Genomic DNA, 19,658 nt, shown 5'->3' on the forward strand with positions numbered 1-19,658 from the left:
CGCCGTAACAGCTCGCAATTTCTCGGGATCCGGGAGGATGCCTTCCTTGGAAACAACGTGGCCCAAAATGTTCAGTTGACGCATGGCAAATCGACATTTTTTGAGATTTAATTGCAAACCGGCGTTAGTTAAGCAAGTAAGGACGTGCTGAAGGCGACGTAAGTGTGTGTCAAAGTTAGGGGCGAAGACCACGATATCATCGAGGTAACACAAGCATATCTTCCATTTTAGTCCACGCAGGATGTTGTCCATCATTCGTTCGAACGTTGCAGGTGCATTGCAAAGTCCGAAGGGCATGACGGTGAATTCATATAAGCCGTCTGGCGTGACAAAAGCGGTTTTGGGGCGATCGGCCTCCGCCATAGGCACCTGCCAGTAGCCTGACCGCAAGTCTAACGAGGAAAAGAACTCGGCACCCTGCAAACTGTCCAAAGCATCGTCAATGCGCGGTAGTGGATAGACATCCTTCAGCGTGATCTTGTTCAATCGCCGGAAATCGACACAGAAACGAATAGAACCGTCTTTCTTTTTGACGAGAACCACCGGAGACGCCCATGGGCTCTGTGAAGGTCGAATGACGCCTCTGCGAAGCATGTCGTCTACTTGGTCAGCAATGACGCGGCGTTCTGTAGCGGACACGCGATATGGTCGTTGTCGCAGCGGTGAGTGGGACCCAGTGTTGATGTGGTGTTCTACTGCTAAGGCACGGCCGAGAGATGTTTGTTCAACGTCGAAAGAGTGGCGGTAGCTCTCAAGAATGGTGAGGAGTTGTGAACGCTGCGAAGATGTCAAATCTGCAGAGATGAATGGTTGAAATATGTTTGCCGACGTTGAGTCAGGCGCTGAGACGACAGCCAGTTCACAGACGGAGGTAGAAGGCACCTCATCGGGGACGGATATAATTCTGGAAGAACTGATTGTCTCGACGTGGCCAAGGCACTCGCGACAAAGTAGAGATAAAGACGACGACTCGTGATTATAAATTGGCAGTGTGGTTGACCCTTCTACCAGATCGAGAGCAGCAAAAGGCAGGGGGAGAGCTCTTCGGGCGACGAATATTGGAGATGGTGTGAAGAAGACCGTGCCGTCGGATATGGCGCTGCATGAAACTGGCACGAACGCAAAAGAGCATGGAGGGATGTAGGTGTCATCGCTAACGACAAGTTTAGCGGCAAACTGGGTGTCGACGGACGCTTGGTCATCCAGTGAGCAAAATTCGACCTCAGCCCTAGCACAGTCGATTACGGCGTTATGACGCGACAAAAAGTCCCATCCCAAAATAATATTATGGGAGCATGATGAAAGAACAACTTACTCTATCGTATACAGAACGTCCTGAATTGTCACGCGGGCTGTACATACTGCGGTCGGTTGAACAGGTTGAGCATTGGCTGTGCGAAGCGATAATCCGGAGAAAGGCGTCGTAACCTTACGAATTGAGCGGCAAAATCCAGCATCTATTACCGAAACAGCTGCACCGGTATCTACAAGAGCGACAGTAGGGATATTTTCGACGAACACTAGGTGACAAATGAGGACTTGGGCAAACCGAAACTTGCGCAGTTCTTGCCTCAGGAACTGCGTCGTCTAGTTTTCCTCCTCGTTAGGTGCGGGCCGTCGACGCATAGGAGAAGGCGAGCGGCGGCGTGGAGAGGGTGAGCGAAGACGTCCCGGCCGAAGGCGGTGGTCGTCCTGGTAGCGGGCTGGCATTGGAGTGGAGGGACCGTATCGCGCGTTGGAGTCAAGCGGGAAGAAAGGCTCACGGCGGTTTTCATTGGTGATATGCGTCCGGCGGCGGCAATACCTTGCGACGTGTCCGGGGTATCGACAAGTGTAACATATCGGGCGATTATCGAGGGTGCGCCACGGGTTGGCGGTGTTAGTGCTGGTCCAGTGAACTGGAGCTGGGGCATAGCTCGCGCGAGGCTGGAACGGAGGCGCAGGCGCCTTGCGAGTTGGCATGGCTGCAGCCGCGGCGTAGGTGAGAGGAGCAGCCACAAGATTAGGCTCGCGAGCAGCTGGTAAGGCCTCGGCGACCTCTCCTTGAATGACGTCACGTAGAGACGATGGTAAAGTCGTGGTAGCTTCTGGTGTGAAAGGCACCAAGGAAAGCTGTCGTGCAACTTCTTCGCGGACAAATGCTTTTATTTCGGCCATTAGTGACGCGTGGTCATGACCACTGATCGCACTAGACAGCGATGCCAAATCGTGCGCTGGAGGACGTCTTGTCAGCGCTCGCTGCTTCCGCAATTCATCGTAGCTTTGGCAGAGGCTAATTACGTCGTTAACAGTGGTCGGGCTTTTCGCCAAGAGCATTTGAAAAGCGTCGTCGTCAATCCCTTTGAGGATGTGCTTACATTTTTCAGCTTCCGTCATTTCGGCGTTCACGCGTCTGCACAAATCGACGACGTCCTCTATGTAACTTGTAAAGGTTTCACCCGTTTCTTGTGCGCGTGTGCGTAAACGTTGCTCGGCACGAAGTTTTCGGACGGCAGGTCGATCGAAGACTGCTACAATCGACGTTTTAAATTGCGGCCACGTTCGGACGTCTGCCTGGTGGTTTCTAAGCCAAAGGCTGGCTACACCCGTGAGATAGAACGAAACGCGTGTCAACTTGTCCGCGTCCGTCCATCTGTTTAAAGCGCTCACCCGTTCGAAAGTCGAGAGCCACTCTTCAACGTCGTTGTCATCTGTTCCACTGAAGATTGGAGGCTCCCGCTGAGGAACACTGCCTGGACAGGTGGCCGGAAGAGATGGAAGCGTCTGCTGATCGGCGTCCGGCATAGCAGAAGGTAGCCGTCGAGAACGGAGTTCCAGGATGGTAGCGGGAAGGTGTAAGGGACGGTACCCAGCATCTCCACCAATTATAAAGGAGATTTATTAAGCAGAAAGGTTGGTGCTTGGAAGGCTTGGAAGGCGATGCACCAGCCGCAATTTCCGAGCTCGAGCCGCTGCTGCACACTCGATGCTGCTGCCTCTGCGCCGCAGTACTTCCTCTTCTTTACAATGCAAACTTCTATTCTAACTTGCCCAACTCATCATCTTGTTCCATTATGGACATATGGCCGTAAATAGCAAGGGTACTTGCACACGATGAACTTGTAATATTACCATGACGTCAAAAAACACCATGGGGTGCTATGGTATGACGGTTTCAGTGCCAACAATGAAAGTCATGCATATGCACCAGTAGGCGAGTCATACTGTGATGGCCATAAGTGAACCATACCGGTGGCTTCATAACTTGTGCTTTGAAAAGTTAGGTGGAGGGGGAAGGTGAAGCTTAATTGCTAAAATCCGGTGGCCTCAGTGGTGTGGATCCCATACACATAGGCGTGAGCCAGGAGCTCTTGGGCCCCGGTGGCGTTTTCGGCCCGTAGGTTCACCCCGAGCTGTTCCTCTAGATCTGTGCTGATCAGCACAGTCTTTCACTACTCATCATTAGTATGTGAGCTTTACGTACGCCCTTCCCTAACATAAATTGCACCTGCCGGTGTACTGGCCTGAGGGCCTCGGTGTACTGGCCTAAGCGGGTACTGCCCTGGTGTACTGGGCTTGGGACTGTCAGTGTACTGGCCTAGGCTGTAGGTCACCGGGCGAGGGAGTTCTTCCAAGAACGCGAGAGCTGTTTAAATTATCGGTGGTTAATTCACCAAGCGTAACCAGGCATGTACACAGAACTCTTTTCAGGGGGGTCAGGGTGGGGGATGCACTTTTTAACTGCCAAGACATGAGCGGCAAGGTTATTAAATATTGTGTAATAGGCGTGCAAAATTGGCTGGCAATGCTGAAGGCCGTATCACGAAGATATGTCAACCTTGAGCGTGCTAACCAACACGTACGTGTAGCTTATTTCATACTGCATATGAAAATATCCGAAACTCGGGGGAGCGGGAGAGGCCCCCACTTCACGAACCTCTGTCCGGACACCCATGCGACATAATTATCAGCATAAATTATGGCTGTCAGCGTTGTTTTGGGGTCTCTACGATGGCATACTCTGCAGTCGTATTAAAACAATGCATGGTTCACGAATGTTGTTTGCACGCAATGATTTTAATTTTATAGTCTTGAACAGGCCCAGTTAAACGTACAAGCTCAGCCATTTCAGAGCCGTGTGTTTCGGCGTGCGCACCTGGCGATGTGGTCGCGATCTAGGGGAGAAAGAAACGGCATCTACTGTGACGTAGAGGGGTGCAGTATTGCTACATCAGCAAGCTTATTCGTACACACTGATAGTTGAAGAGGGCTATCTCTTACTGATCTCTTGCTCTTGGTAAAAGGCGGCCGTTGAAAGATTTCAATAGCAGGATTAAATCCAGAGATATCGTGACATGTTCTGCGCAGAACCCATAATAAAACGAGAGGTGTGGTTCGTGTATATTAGGGAGTCGTTCGAAGAAAGCCTGAAGAGACTGTCTCTAATCATTCTGTTGCTCAACCTGCACTTCTGCGAAGCATCAGCTTTGTTGCCCAACTTGTAACATATTCTTGAGCAAGGTCTTTCGCTCACCCACGTGCATAAACGTCCAACGGGTAAGAATTATCTGAGTCGACGGACAGTGTCTTATGTCGTAGCGACGACTTCTCTCCCCTGCAATTTTACGTATCTTACATACTTGAGCCCAAATGCATGTGGTCACTGCCATGACGATAAAAATGGTGGAGGATGGCTAAGAGGGCACTTAAAAAAAGTACGCAAAAAATACAGACGGAAGCACTGCGCAAAGAGGAGAAAGGGTGTTTCAGGTGCACCAACGTGGAACTTCATTAAGGACGAAGCATGCAGCAGTCGCCGGTGTTCATAGCAAAATTAGTACACTTTACTACTGCCCTCACCCCGGTACACTAACATAGCATCAATTCTTCGGTATGTTTAAATAAGTGGTATCAAATAGATGATTTCACCGTAGAGATGTACCTTCGTGTATCTGGTTTTATGTATGAAACTTTAGCATCTAGATAAATTTCGTCAGGGATTTTGGCCCAAACTTAAACGTTTTAGGTTTTAAGTATGAACGTTCAACTCATGGCATGCATGGTCTGGGGGCGAGTAGTTGGGTTTACTCAATTTTTGCGGCAAACACCCATTTACGACGCACCATGACGATGACATGCAACGCCGGCAAACAGACCCTAAAGTCTAAGTCAGAACAAAACTGAACCGAGCAGTGCAATAAGTCACTAGTGCTGTCCGTACAATGTGAGTTTTACAATAAGACCACACGGCGAAGACGAGGTGTCTCCTCGTGAAAACGTCAACGCGACCACCCAAGGCGAATGCGTATGCGCAAAGTTACGTACCCTAACTTGTAAGGCGGTCTATCGTGTCATCCATTTATCTTAACTTGGGACGATTTCCTCTCGACTAACCTCTTGAAAGTACGACTCCCCACAGCTTAACCTCAACTATCGGCGCTTCTAAACGCTGATGAATCCTGATATATCTAGGCGTCGCACACGAAAATTCAGCGGAATCGGCTAGCAAGTTGTCGATTGCCGCATTGAAGCACCGTTCATAGCATTACAGTTGGATGTATAAAATAATGATTTTTTTCTACTTCTGTCAGTGTCTTATTTTTGTTTCCTCATTTCTCTATTTGCAGGAGCATACGTAACCATTTGTTTTCCCCCACCTGAAAATATACCTCCAGCCACTGCAGGTACTCCAACCTTGTATTGAACAAAAGATCTATATTCGGAATCTCTATGGCTTCCGGGACGGCACGCGCTCTGACCACGAGGGCTTTTTGACCCTCTAAGGCCGAGCAGCGGAGCAGGGCAGCCTCCCAGCTTTCTCGGGTAGGGGGTGAAAGGCAAGTAATTGGTGGGACGACTGGGTTAGTTGGGCATGCACACACCACGTGGAAAGTATCTGCAAAGAGGAGCAAGACTAGCGCGTAAAAGTATGAACCCTCTAGGCCTAAAACAAGTCTTTATGAGGTATTTCAAACTAATTAATTAAATGATGCTTGCGACAACACCGATTCACCTCCTTTATGAGGGCTCTTGAACGAAAGTTATAAAAAAGAAACATATAGTAACGAAAAGAAAAAAAAACACTGATAGACCGCTAGCGTGGTGATGGTCACGTGGTGCATCTCTGCTTCGGGTGCATGGGTGTTCCGGGGGCGCACCGAAACGCGTCGGAAAAGGGCCCGAAGTCCGCCAGTTGACGGTTGAGTCTAAACTTGATGGGCGCCCACGACGCCCTCTGGAGCACGTCGGCGACGTCCTCGTGGGGCTCGCAGAAGGACTGCGCGTACATGAGGAAGAAGAGCTGCTCGGAGCTGACGTTCGGCACCTCCGGGAAGTGGAGGGACACGTCTCGCATCTGGTAGCCACGCTCCTTTTGGGGCGAGTAGGTCACCACGGCCGTCCTGTAAACCACGGTAGGCGCGGGGTCGTCGTATAGAAGTATAAACGGCCGTTCTCAAAATGACACGATTGGGCAAGTCGGCGATTTGCGTTACTTAAAATATAAGTGCGTTAACACCGCAATGATGCAAAAGAAGGTCACATATGACCCCACCCCCCTTCCCCCAAGGGCTTAAAGCAGCTTGCTGGGCTAGTTGGAATACTGAACTTGGGTGCATTCTCTATCACATTGGCGAAGTATAAAAAAAGCCTTCCACCTCGAACGCTGAGGAAGGACACTTGGAGAACTTTAGTTGAGAAACAGGCAGATAATGACTGTAGACTCGTGCACTACTGCAATGCCACAACTAAATTTTGACCTCTGGGTGGTTTAAGAGCCATGCAGGTAACAAACAATTGAAGCAAGCATCATATCCTGCCCTGCAATCAGGCATACAGCACGAAGCTCAGTCCTCGTTTCAACAAAGAAAACCACAAAACAAGCATCAAAAACGCATTATGGATGATAAGGCATCTGTGATCAATGGAAATACCTTCTCACGCGTTCTTGGTATACGTTAGGTTATTTCCCGTTTTCACACACACACACACACACACACACACACACACACACACACACACACACACACACACACACACACACACACACATATATATATATATATATATATATATATATATATATATATATATATATATATATATATATATATATATATATATATATATATATATATATATATATATATATATATATATATATATATATATATATATATGACAAGATCCATGCAGTAACTCGTTCAGTTCGTTGTAAGACTATGAGGAATAGATCACGAAAATTAAAGACACCAGAACAGGTTTAAGGTGGTCTGCAACACACGTCGTCATTTCAGTACAGTTGCCGTACGCCAAGGTGGTTTCTTAAGTCGCGTCACAAACACGATTGATTAGGTTCTTTGCTTGAGGCGCCGAAAAGTTCATCCCTGCAGTAGCTGCGTCAAATGCGCCAAACTGCGCCAAGTAGAGAAACCTGCTACATCCTGGTATAGTTTAGTGAAAATCTCATAATTGACGCCAATCCGTGTGTCGAGACATTTCATAGTGGCCTTTCGGGCAAGAACAAAACGGCGGGCACTGCGTATAACTAGTCGATCAATCAAACTATAATTTTACGTGAGCAAGGTTGCTTTGCGGTAGTCTACTTTTTGTCTATAGTCGGCTGCAACTTGGGAAGACAATAGTTCCTCTCATGTTCATGACTGTGCTCCATGACGTGAGCGTCTCCTTCAGTCCTGCTGGTCACGTAATAGTAGAGCGTGAGCTCATTGGTGCTGGCTAGTGTACATCGGCTTTTGACGTGTCACTGCTTGCTGAATTAGATAATAGTACAGCACTCGTATCACCACTCGTATTACCGCGTTGTTGATGGCCGGCACGAGTTCCAAATGTGCATTTTTATGCAGCTGTTGCACTTTAAAGATAATGTAATGTGTCAAAAGCCTACAGTGAGCGTGGGTCTTCGCGGTTGTGAATTTAGTTTATGTCGCTTGGTCGAAAGCGGTTGTTTTCGAAGCTCACGACCACATCTCCCATGGCGGGAGATGTGGCGGTGAGCCATTCTCGTGTGCGGCGGTTGGAACTGTCGGAAAGCAATACGCGGCCCACTGTTGTCACCGGAGCTTGCAAAGTGAAGAATTAGACGTGTCTGGCACAATAAGGTGGTTTATTGTGTGAATGACCGCTTCCTGTTTACGTTTTGCACGCGGTAACTGCATCTTTGGTCAAGTTAGTTTTTCTCGGTATGATCGCAGTGAGCTGACCCGCGCTGCTGCAAACAATACTCGCGCGTATGTACGCATCTTGACAAACATGCTCAATGAATTATTCGGAGGTGCTTCATCTGGCTAAACAGCAAGACCAAATAAGTAACACTTCATCCTTACATTATGTTCCGTATCCCGAACTTACCGTATCTGCAGAAAAAAAAAACAGCCTGTCGTGGCAACTTTTCAACAAATTCGCACCGTTTCCTTCTTGCATTCAGCGGATGAAACACGAAGTGCTAAGCTGCAAGTTTATTGTAGATTCACAATATGAGCCAAAACGATGCTGCGAATGGCACACAGGGACTCCACAAGCGAGCATTGCGGCACGTTTTCTCATAATCAGCACAAAAGTTTCGCTTTTCTAGCTTCTCAGTGACACCCGGTGCGTTAAAAATCAGTTCGCGCGGCTTGCCTCCCTCTTGCCGGCGCCAGCTGCGCATACGCGTGCCGCAGAAGCGTGAACATCCTTGTGAGGAGGAGTCCCCTACTCTGCCCTTACTTCCGGCTTTACAAAATGGGACGTAATGCCCTATCTTCAGTATATTCCTACCTCCATGGCTTGGGTGGAGGCTAAGTGTTGGTGCCTCTTTGGAGGATGCGAAGGGGAGGGGTGAAAGCCTTTTGAAGAGCGCAGCAATTTAGAGGCCCGGCTCATCATCCATTCACTGGTCTCATGTCACATGGTCACGCCGTTGTCGATACAGACCTTCGACTTGGCTATCAGTGCTCAAAACCATTTCGAATCAAGCTAACCGATCCTAAAACGTAAACCTCACACACAAAAAAAACCAAGAAATAATCGCAACAGTTTACCAAAAATCGCGAAAAACGCTCCAGAGACATCAGGCTGGTACCTGCACCGCGATAGAGAGGGCACCACCACCTCGCGCGTTTGCTGAGGAAATTGCTAGGTTGGCCGAGCTACGCACTCCCTCGATTTCCAAGGTAGTGGAGGTGCATTTAGGGCCGTATTTAGGACTACACCAAGACAGAAGGAAAGACACTATTAGCGTGACATACACCACGGCCTACACAAAAATGGCAGATCAGGATTTAACGCGGTACTAAGAGCTACACCAGGACCCGACACAGGGACGGTATTGCCTGAGAATTTAACGCGAATTCAGAACTACTCCAGGACCCACACGACGACATAAGCGCAATATTTAGCGCGGGATATAGAGCTACAACAGGGCCTACACGCAAGAAATGCGTGATTTGAGCACCCCCCTAACGACGCCCATGGCCAGGACAGGAAAGCAGTGCTCACTTGAAAGCCTTGTGCACCGCCCTCAGCACTACGTGGTCCATGATGCTGGTGCGTAGGCAGCGGAGGCCGTCGACGCTCTGCCCTTCGGAAACGGTAATGTTGCTGTAGGCACGCTGCAGGCAGACGCGCAGCTTCCGCAGTTCGCTGGACCACATGGCTCGCTCCTGCGAATGCGATGTTGAACGGTGACCCATACGAGCTCAAGTCGGTGACCGACAATTACATCGATTATAAATTGAGCGCTAAAGATATCAATTTTCTATACGACATGGTTATACCATCAACTGTATACTCACTCATAGATTCTTAACTATTATACATTGTTGATTCTTCTCTCCTTGGCTGTTTACCATTTTAGGGGCGAAGCTCCCTATAGTTAAACCTTGTGACTAGTCACGCATAATTGAGAGAAGAAGAGACGAGAAAGAATAGAAAGCAAAAGAAATGGATGACCATTTCTCGTCTCATTTCCTAGATGGCATTACTCTGCTGCTACTCTCCGAAGTGCCGCTACTCTCCCATTGGCTGCCGCGCGTGCTTTGCAAACGAGTGCCTCTCTCAGTCTCCTGGATATTCGCCATACGTGGCGGATAGTTTGTGGAGCATGGACGGAGCAGAGTGGTGGGCGCGTTGAAGACGCTTGCACTCGGCTTCCTTGGCTCGCGTCTCGTCGGTGTTCCCTGTGCGCCGTTCATGGTGCGCGAACGAGTGCTTCTCACAGTCTCCTGGATAGTTTGCCATACGTGGCGGGTCGTTGAAGATCCCGATTCACGAGCGCGGGAGTTTGAAGCCAGGCCACACGAGAAGCTGTACCTGGCGCCCAATGTTCAAATCGAAGATCTCAAAGGTTCATCGACCAGGACATGTGCATATACGACAGGTCGAGACCGTTCCTGCTCGTCAGCGACTTCCACGTCGACGTATCAGACCCGCAAAAAACTTTGGTTGATGCAATACATGACAAGCAGGAGCAGCTACGTACTCGGGTGCATCTCCTTCTATTACCCTGATTTGAAGATGACCATCAGGGGAACGTTCATCGATGTCGTGTTTGTAAACTTTCACGTAGTTTATGTGATTCTTGAATAGAAAAGAAAAGTGAGCCGCGTAACTATTTGCATCAGAGTGCGACACCTCAATAGTAGCTCACGAGCGATGGGGGTGAGGGGGGATTAAAAGGATAGGATTAAAACTATAGAGATAGAGAGGGAGAAAAAGAGAGCGTGGCGCAGAGATAGCGACACTCAGAAGCAAAGAAATAGGAAAGATGGACATGGTCGCAGGAGTACGAGGACAGGGCCCCACTCAACGAGAGCTCTTGTCGGCGGCAGGAGATGGCGTAGGGCGAGCCAGAGCTGTGCTGTCGTCGGAGATGGCGGGGGCACAGCCGGTCGGCACGAAATACAGAGAGTGAGTCCAACCAGTGCAAGAACCGCTTTTGGTGCATTTCACCGACCATAAATAAGGATGTCCTAATTAAGGCAAAACGAAAACCGGAAGTAATAAACGACATTGTTTAATAAACATTATTCAATGGCATTTTACTTGCGAGTTGAATTCAAGGTCTGGGGCGAATTATCTTAAATAGCAAGAGCTTCACCTCACTCTTCATCATTCATCCCGTGAATATGCAGTCTTTTTTTCCACCTAGCTAACTACAGCTTGCTATGTTTACTTATACGCGAATAGAATTTCCGTAATAAGAAGCAAGTGCCTTCAATGAAACGCATTGCTGCCGTAACTCACTTTGCGCTGTTTTTGCAGCTGCAGATGACAAAGGTTGACGGGAAATCGCTTGTTGCCACAGAAAGTGACATGGTTTTGCAGCGTGTTTCAGATGAGCGTGGCACGCAGCTGTTCGGGTAGGGGCAACAGCCCCGTAAGCGCTGCAATACTTTTTATACAGTCTATCTAACTAACTCCAAGCATGGGCATTTCCAGCGAACGTTCATATTGGGGACGGCTCACTGCTCTCCCATAGTTGGGTAACAAGTACTCGAAATTGTTAAACCCTTTTTTCTTCAGGCACTTTAGAAAAAATCACAGCATATCCACGGAGTGTATGTTGATGAGTGGGGCGAAGCATCTGTCCGTCCGTTTGGTCTTGTTTCCGTCCATCCATGCGTCCATCCATCCATTCATGCGTCTGTCAGTGCATCTGTCTCTCTGTACATCTGGTGAACGCTCCAAGTACCATCATCTGGCATCTTTTTATAATATATTCAGCATATAGAAGTACCGCCACCCAGCGGACATTCCAAGAAATAGACGAGAGGTGGCACACGCGCACTTTCTTACGGCCTGCGCTTCGTGTCTACTTCCCACCTTTCACCACCTCTATAGTTCATGGCTATATTCTAGTTCAATATATTCATGGCACTGTGACCCAACCTTCGCTAAAACTTGCTAAAACCTAAGAGGTTGCGCCCTGTGAGTCTAACGCGGCAACCCTTTCTGGTCAGATAGTGCTCAAAGTGCGTCCTTCTGGTACTAGTGTTTTTTAGTAAGCATCGAATTCAAGGCAAATTGTATTGGATAGTAAGTCACCAATACTCGTCTCTGTAAGTTATCTCATCAGAATGAAACGTCTTTTTATTATTTATTTTTATTTAATTATTAACGTGCGTGGGTTTCCTCCGCAATTGAAAAGTGTCCTGCCGTGGAGGGTGCTACCTACTACTACGGCGACTACACACATCGCGGACGCACTACCCAAGGCATTGGGAGCTTCGCTCCCAAAATGCCCCGCTTTACCCTACAGAACTCTAAGGGCGAAGCTCCTTAGGGTGTAGGTATTTCCCTGCTATGTAGTAGTAGTAGCAGCAGTAGTAGCAGTAGCAGCAGGAGTAGTAGTAGTTGTAGCAGTATGTAGCCATTTATAGTTAGTTTTAGGAATTCCTCACGAGATAGCGTTGTGCGTATATGCCCTTCGAAATATCACTAGATGGCGTTAGAGGTTTTTGTACAGTTGGCGATTTCGTATAGTTGATAGACGGACGGACAGGACAAACAGACGAACCAATGGACGGGCAGGCGGACGAACGGACAGACGCTTCGCCCCACTCATCATCATTCACTCCGTGCGTAAGCTGTGATTTTTGTTTCATTACCCCACATTTTAGCCTACGCTTGAAAACGGCACCGTGTAGCAATGATAAGGTACAGATAACGTACACCCTATACGACGCGCAGACGTATGGGGATTCCGGAGTCGTTGACGACTTCAGAGTTTAGACTATTAGTTTCGAAGAGAGATGAACGAGCCTGCAAAACAGAAGATGGAAGGAAAAAACGTTTCGGCATTGTTATAGGAAAAGTGTCAATTGAGTTGAAAAAAGAAACTATACGGCTGTCGTTGTAAGCGACATGGTAACAAAAAGCTTTAAGCGAAAAACTCGCATGCTCTCTAACGCATTCACCTAAGACGGTTGGAAGGCGGTTTTCGATTTTCCTTTTCTTCTTTTTCTGAGACGATGAGATTGACCGAGTCGCAAAGTTTGTGCTCCTAGTGTGGCTTTTCATTGCCTCCGGGATCAGTGCCATCGCAAACTTTCAGCACATCCTGTGCCTCCGAGATCCTCCTCTCCTATGACCTTGCGACCATGGAGTTTCCAATACATACACCAGAGGGAACTCTGGTGCTAGTGTCTGTGGGAGCTGCAAAGCATGATGCTTAAGCGAGCACGGTAATGATGGGTAGTAGACGGATTTGCCTAATTTTTTGTACTTTTGGCTCCGGTTGGCTTCGCGTGGCTTGCGGCTTTTTCTTCGTGAAACGACAATCGGCAAGTGTTGAGTGGTTGCGCTTCACCACCTTAAGTTTTCAAGCTCACCCTTTCTAATCGGGTCACGAAGTTGTAAACGATTCGTTCTTTTATTTGAAAAAAAAAAAAAACCAAAACACTGCAATAAACGAACGCACAAGTGCGGTCGAACCCCGCAAGCACGAATACTAGGCAAATCTATGCACTACTCATCATTCCCAAGGTCGCTGAAGGATCGCAATGCCAGAGTGCCCTCCAGTTAATTTTAGAAATCTCTATTCTCGCTAAGATAAATCTGATGACGCCACCATTTGACATCATAGTGTGATGCTACAGTAAAGTCGCGACTTTATGATGCCATAAAAAATTCCGTTTGATGTGTGATGGCACGATGACATGATGACGGGGCGTATTATGTCATGATAACTCTTTGCATGACTCGCGTTGACGGCGACCATTCCTTGTCACGTATGATTAGGCATCTAATATTTTTACCTTAATTACCGATTCCGACTACCATCGCAAAATTTAAAAGCTTCTCCACGCGATGAACACATGGGAGATGGCCGAGAAAAAAAAAAGAGCCCCCCCCCCCCCCCCCAGAAAAAAAAACTATTTTAGCCAGAGGATGTCCGACGTATTATCTTTCGTCATTGCCCTACATCTGCTGGTGACATTTGAATGAGGACAAATCCGATTTGGATATCTCCAAGAATGTGACATTTGCATATGACGCGCGCCTCTTGTAGGCTTTTCACTTATCACAGACGAGCGAGATATTCAAATTACCCTACATAACCACCCCACAATTCCACGCTGGGCGAAACATTCTGGAAATACCCTATGAGCAAGGTTATTACCCTGCGGTTGGCAAGCCTGAGTTATAGGGGAACGTTCACGTAAACAGTACTCCAGGAAGAGCTACATCAAGGTATCACCTGGTGCCATTATGGCGAGTTGCCAGTCGTAATAAGATCACGCGCTATGCGTAACACCAACAGGCAAAAAACAAAAAGTGTTCCGCACCCGCCGCAATGGCAGCAGGTGGCGCTGACTGACCCTCGCACACTTAATGCACATTTGTAACCTATAATGTGGACGGAGGGATCGCCGCCACGGTAGCTCAGTGGTAGAGCATCAGTGGCGTTATTCTAAGGTGGCAGGTTTGGTTTCTGCCAGTGGTAAATTATGTTTTCATTCACTTTTCTCTTTTTACGTTTGCATTACAATTACTTTCAATAACATCCCCTGTACTTTCCTTGGTATCATTGTGTGTTTGTTGTTCTTAATACTGTGTCTATTAAAGAAAACGAGGCCTTACATTTACACTTTTTCTTTACTCCTGCCAATGTTATCTTAACCCTCTTCTTTTTTTCCCTTCTCATCACCATCACCTGACACCTCCTCAAATTTTTATTTTCCTTTCCAACCAGTGATGCATTCTTATGATTCTCATAAAAGCTGGTATTTTGTAATGGGGATCAACCAATTCTTGTGGCACATAGCCCCCACTGGCTTTCAAAGTTGAATGAATGATTGATTGATATGGGGTATAACGTCCCAAAACCACCATGTTATTATGAGAGACGCCATTGTGGAGGGTTCCAGAAATTTTGACCTCTTGGCGTTAATTAACGTGCCCCCAAATCTGAGCACACGGGCCAACAACATGTCCGCCTCCATCGGAAATGCAGCAGCCGCCGCCGGGATTCGATCCCGCGACCTGCGGGTCTGCAGCCAAGTACCTTAGCCACTAGACCACCATGGCCGGGCCTGGTTTTTGAAGTTGAAAATTTGCATCATATGCTTGGCTTTAGAAGTGCTGCTGTTAAGATCACCACGTGATGACGTCGAATGATGGACGTCTTCAAGTGACATTACTTCGTCAAAGGCAAGCCCGATCATGGAGGCCGTCCGAAACCAGGTTAGGTGCAGGAAGCTTGCAATGCCTCCTTATCCCGGAGGCATTGCATCGCCTGGTGCTGACGTGGTGGGATCCATACAGTTGGCTAAAAAAGAATAAAAAAAGATGGCTTTCGACTTCCCGTGGTCCTTAGCATGCATAGGGGACAGTGGAACAACACAAACACGTTTCCTAAAAAAAAGTGACACGTTTTGTAAATCAAACCTGCATGCTTCTTTCGTCCATTAAGCTTACGTATTTGCGTTTTGGGGACGTCTTACTCTTCTCCCATTTCCGAGCACATATCATTGAAAATTGTCTTTCCTTTTGAATCTCTTCAGCTCCCAAGAAACCAAGTGGGTACCTTGTTTGTTGATGAGAAGCGTGACAGTCTTCTTGCGCAGCCACGGCTAAGTATCGCTTCTGTCCGATCACCCACGTGTTTTAGCCCTTCCAGTCGCATTGTAAGACATCAAGGCACACTGCGCTTGCACCAGAGTCATCGGATGCTAACCAGCTAACAAGCAAATAATCCTGATAAAAGGAGAAGGCTTGCACAAGGTTTATCTTAAGTGGGTGGTGAAGGCTCATCGCAGTGCCTCCACCTAGTCAGTCATATATGAGAGAGACATATCGTCCCTCCCCTCTTAGATGACGCGGGTGGAGGCCTGCCCTCCCGCACCTACTTGTGCGCACGCCTACGAGGACGGAGCGGTGCGACTCGCACATGCCTGGAATATCCTGTACAGAGACCGCGTCATGAGCAGTCCAACGGTGGGTATGTCCAGGAAGAACTCCCGGCCACCCACGTCCACGTCAGCGATGGACATCGGTATGCCCAGGGTCTTCGTGTCCGGGTTGAATCGGCACGCCAGGTCCAGGTTGGTGTCAAACACTCGACCACCCGATCCGACCACGTATTTCAGCCAGTGAGAGACCTGACGATGTCAATGGATGCATGGTATAAGTATGTCCATTGAATTGTCAGCCACCACGTTTAATTTATATTTGAGCCTAGGGCATTTGCATATATTCATTCAAGTATTTTTTTTAAACTTGAAATTCATTGCTTCATTCTCAGCGCTTCGTGCTGGAAAAAAATGTATTTTCTAATTCGCTTTTGTTCTTTCACTTTAACTTTTTGCCACCAATCATCAAGTCGCACTTTGCTGATGTCTATTGCAGATGTTTTCATCTTACTATACGTAAGTATGCACCCCGGGAGAAGGGGGAGAGGGAGGCTAATATTCGTAGCGTGCGCCGTTGAGACTGCTCCATACTGTTATTCAGCTTGACCCAATGATAACGTTGGCTTGACCTGCCCTTTTGTTGTTTAAATAGCCGGCTTATGTCCACGCACGGGTTTCTCACAACGGCCACAGGTAGGCCGTTGCGCTAAGCATGTTATCACTGTAATTTTTCATTTTCTTTTTTGCATGAATCGCAAAACTTGTTCTATTTTGGACTCGACCGATGCAAAAAGTTGGTCGGGAGGGAGAGACGTGAAATGAAGCTACATCTTTCCCTTCCACCCAATGAGAAACATTCTTCACCCTGCTAACCTTAATTCTTGCTCACAATCTTAACTGTGAACAAGCCTCCCACGAAGAAGCCGACGTATTAGTACATTTGCTTTCTAAAACCATTTTGGTGGGTGCCCTTAATTTTATTTTAGTATGTTTCATCCCGACCAAAAGGACTTCCGCCATACCCTGATTTCACCATGAAACTGTTCTGCGGCTGCGTTTTCCCCAATAATACGAGTTTATTTTTATTGTATTTACGTATTGTAGTTAAGGCTTGTGGTCAAGTCCCAAGTCCGAGATACGTTGGGCGAGATCCTTGTAAAAATGCCCGAAAGCAGAATTCTCTCTCACAGCCCGCGATGTGCATCACTCATGAAATAAACATCTATTTCATTCTGCACTAAACATACACGTTAAAATAAAATATTAAATTAACGACGGCTCCTGGAGGTCACCCTATACTCACTAGACTGTGCCGAATCTCCAGGTAGGTAGTCAGGATGTGTCGCCAGTTCACGGAGACGTACTGCGTCGGCGCGTAGTAGGCATCGACATCGTCCATGGGGTTGAAGTATGACTTGTCGGCGCTGGCGATGCCGTCCAGAACTTGCTCCCTCACGTCTTTTGGTATGTCCCCAGACTGGAGCATAGCCATGCTTGCACATAAAAAAGCAGACAGGTCGTGGTTAATGAGAGACCGGTCCCTTCATTTGATGGATTATACGGGTAATCGAAAAGTAATCGATTATTGAGTGTTTTTTTTATCCTGTGATCGTCACTAGCCTTGTTCAATGCGCCAATTAATTACTGATTTAAACATCGTTGCAAAGGTAGCGCGATTTGTAGTGATACATATAGAGCTATACGGGCCAGAACTGTGACGTGGCGATGAGACACACTTCATAGCAGTGCTCCTGATTTTTTTTTTACTCTCTGGTGTTACTTGACGTTCACTGATGTGGCATGGTACAAGGGCGTCCAGCATTTTAGCCTCCATTGAAATCACACTACCACCAGCCGGGGTCGAACCCGCATCTCTCGGTTGAGCAGCCGTAAACCTGTACCACCGAGGCGGAAGATGTATGCGAATGAATGAATGGTCATGGCACGACCGCAACCTACCGGTACGAGTTCCGCACGACGGCCTCCTTGAGACCAGCCTTTGCAACCACGCTCATGCGCGCCGTGTCGTTGAAGTGCTTGACGAAGCCGAAGTTGAAGAGCCGGTACGTGAGCATCGCGCACGCCTTCTCGTGCTGCTCCTTGTCGCCGTCGAGTAGCCTCCAGAAGGGCCACAGGTGCAGGTGCAGCGAGTAGCTGAAGTAGGCCCGCACCGTCTCGGCTTTGACCTCTGCCATCACCTCTGCCACATGCTTCATGTACGAAGGGGACCTGTGGCCATTCCAAGGAGATAAGACGCAATTATCGGGCACTGTAACAATGTCTCTCAATCAATCGGGCGCGTAGCCAGAAGCCGGGGGTTGTTTAATTACTCTTTGTGGACGTGTCCATGTGTGCTTGTTGGGGGATTGTATGTATACTGATGCAAAACTTTCGGCTCCCAAATACCATATCTGATTTCGCCAAGCTGGTCAAGTCTGGTTCGCTTTATTCAGTCAGGTGGTCAGTCAGTCTGTCGGAAGCTTGTTTACTCTAATCTGCCTTACTTAACATCACATCAGTATCGAATGATATCCTGTGTCTTCATTGTATTTGTATGCAAGTAAGTGTATTCGTTGTAAGTGGGTGTAATATATATATATACACACAAGCACAGCACGAACATGCAAAAGGGGTAGTTAAAGCTGCTCTCCCGGAAATAAACTTTTGGATGAGCCCCGAATGGTTGACACATACAAGCTGTCAGAAACTTCGAAAGGTCCCGGGGTTGGGGTGTTCCTGGCTACGTCAATATTATTTTGTTCATATACCTGTGTTCATTCAAATGATTCCCTTTCTCTATGGCTACTTTTGGTGGCAACTACAATTCTATGAATATATTTCCTTGATTCAATGAATACTTCTAGGAATATTTTATTCAATCAATCAATCAATCAATCAATCAATCAATCAATCAATCAATCAATCAATCAATCAATCAATGATTTAAATTGCTATCCCTTCTGACACTATAGTACTTTTCTCCAATTCATCAATCAGTCGATCAATCAAAGATAATGATTAAAATGAGCATCCATTTCGACACTCGGTGAAAACAAATGACGTGACTTTGCTTCTCTAGTTGGGCTTTTTTAACCCGTGCTGTATATAGGAATTTTGCCAGTCTCTTCGATGCAGGGGCTTAGCCAGCATAGGTGGGTAAACGAAAAGGGCAGAGCAGGGGGGGGGGGGGGGGGCTGGCCGCCTCCTTTTGTCGCCTAATAAGGGCGGCTCAACGCCTGCCCCATACATACATTGACTTAATAGGGGAAGGGGCGATGCGAAAAGCCGTCGCCCCCCCCCCCCTCAATCCTGAAGGGGAAGCCTGTGCATGCCTATCTGGATAATCTTCCGAGGTGGTGGAGGGGCCGCCGCCCCTTCGTGTATGTACCTGAGTGGGTTAGTATGCCTACAGGTATATACCACAATGACAATTGTCAAAATTTTGGGGTGAGGGTGATTCCACTGGTGAGTGAGACGCTTTTTAGATATTTCTTCATTCATGTGCTCCTGAAGATGCCATCAACATATTTTTCGAAGTTTTGAATCCAACCGCCTTCGAAGTTTAATTTACAGGGCAGCGCTGGTCGCGCCACCTGTTGAAGCTTGCGTGCAACAAGACCATGCACGCCTATGCATACTCGCAGCGCGTAACATATCGCTTTAAGAGAGAACTCGTCACCCTTCAGGTGCAAAAAAGACGCCAGTAGCAACATATAGGCAAGGGTGAACTTACTCATTCATTTTTTTTTTAGTTTTTACGAGAGCAACGGCCTTAAAGAGAAGTTTTCTTCATCGATGCCTCCGAGATGGCCCCTTTTCGGAGGC

General features: G+C 47.6%; 1 protein-coding gene across 1 annotated transcript in view; it reads right to left on the reverse strand.

Annotated features, from left to right (window-relative positions):
* Positions 1 to 6,066: 6,066 nt before the first annotated feature.
* LOC119165258 (neprilysin-1) overlaps positions 6,067 to 19,658 on the reverse strand; it is a 34,669-nt gene continuing 21,077 nt past the window's right edge. The window contains exons 6-10 of the mRNA XM_037417439.2: positions 17,793 to 18,062; positions 17,137 to 17,326; positions 15,876 to 16,082; positions 9,478 to 9,641; positions 6,067 to 6,380 (exon numbers count right to left, since the gene is read on the reverse strand). Coding sequence (XP_037273336.2) covers positions 6,089 to 6,380; positions 9,478 to 9,641; positions 15,876 to 16,082; positions 17,137 to 17,326; positions 17,793 to 18,062 — 1,123 coding nt within the window. The 3' untranslated portion in view covers positions 6,067 to 6,088. The remainder of the gene's footprint in view (positions 6,381 to 9,477; positions 9,642 to 15,875; positions 16,083 to 17,136; positions 17,327 to 17,792; positions 18,063 to 19,658) is intronic.

Source organism: Rhipicephalus microplus, chromosome 8 (genome assembly GCF_043290135.1).
Source record: "Rhipicephalus microplus isolate Deutch F79 chromosome 8, USDA_Rmic, whole genome shotgun sequence".
NCBI lineage: Eukaryota > Metazoa > Arthropoda > Arachnida > Ixodida > Ixodidae > Rhipicephalus > Rhipicephalus microplus.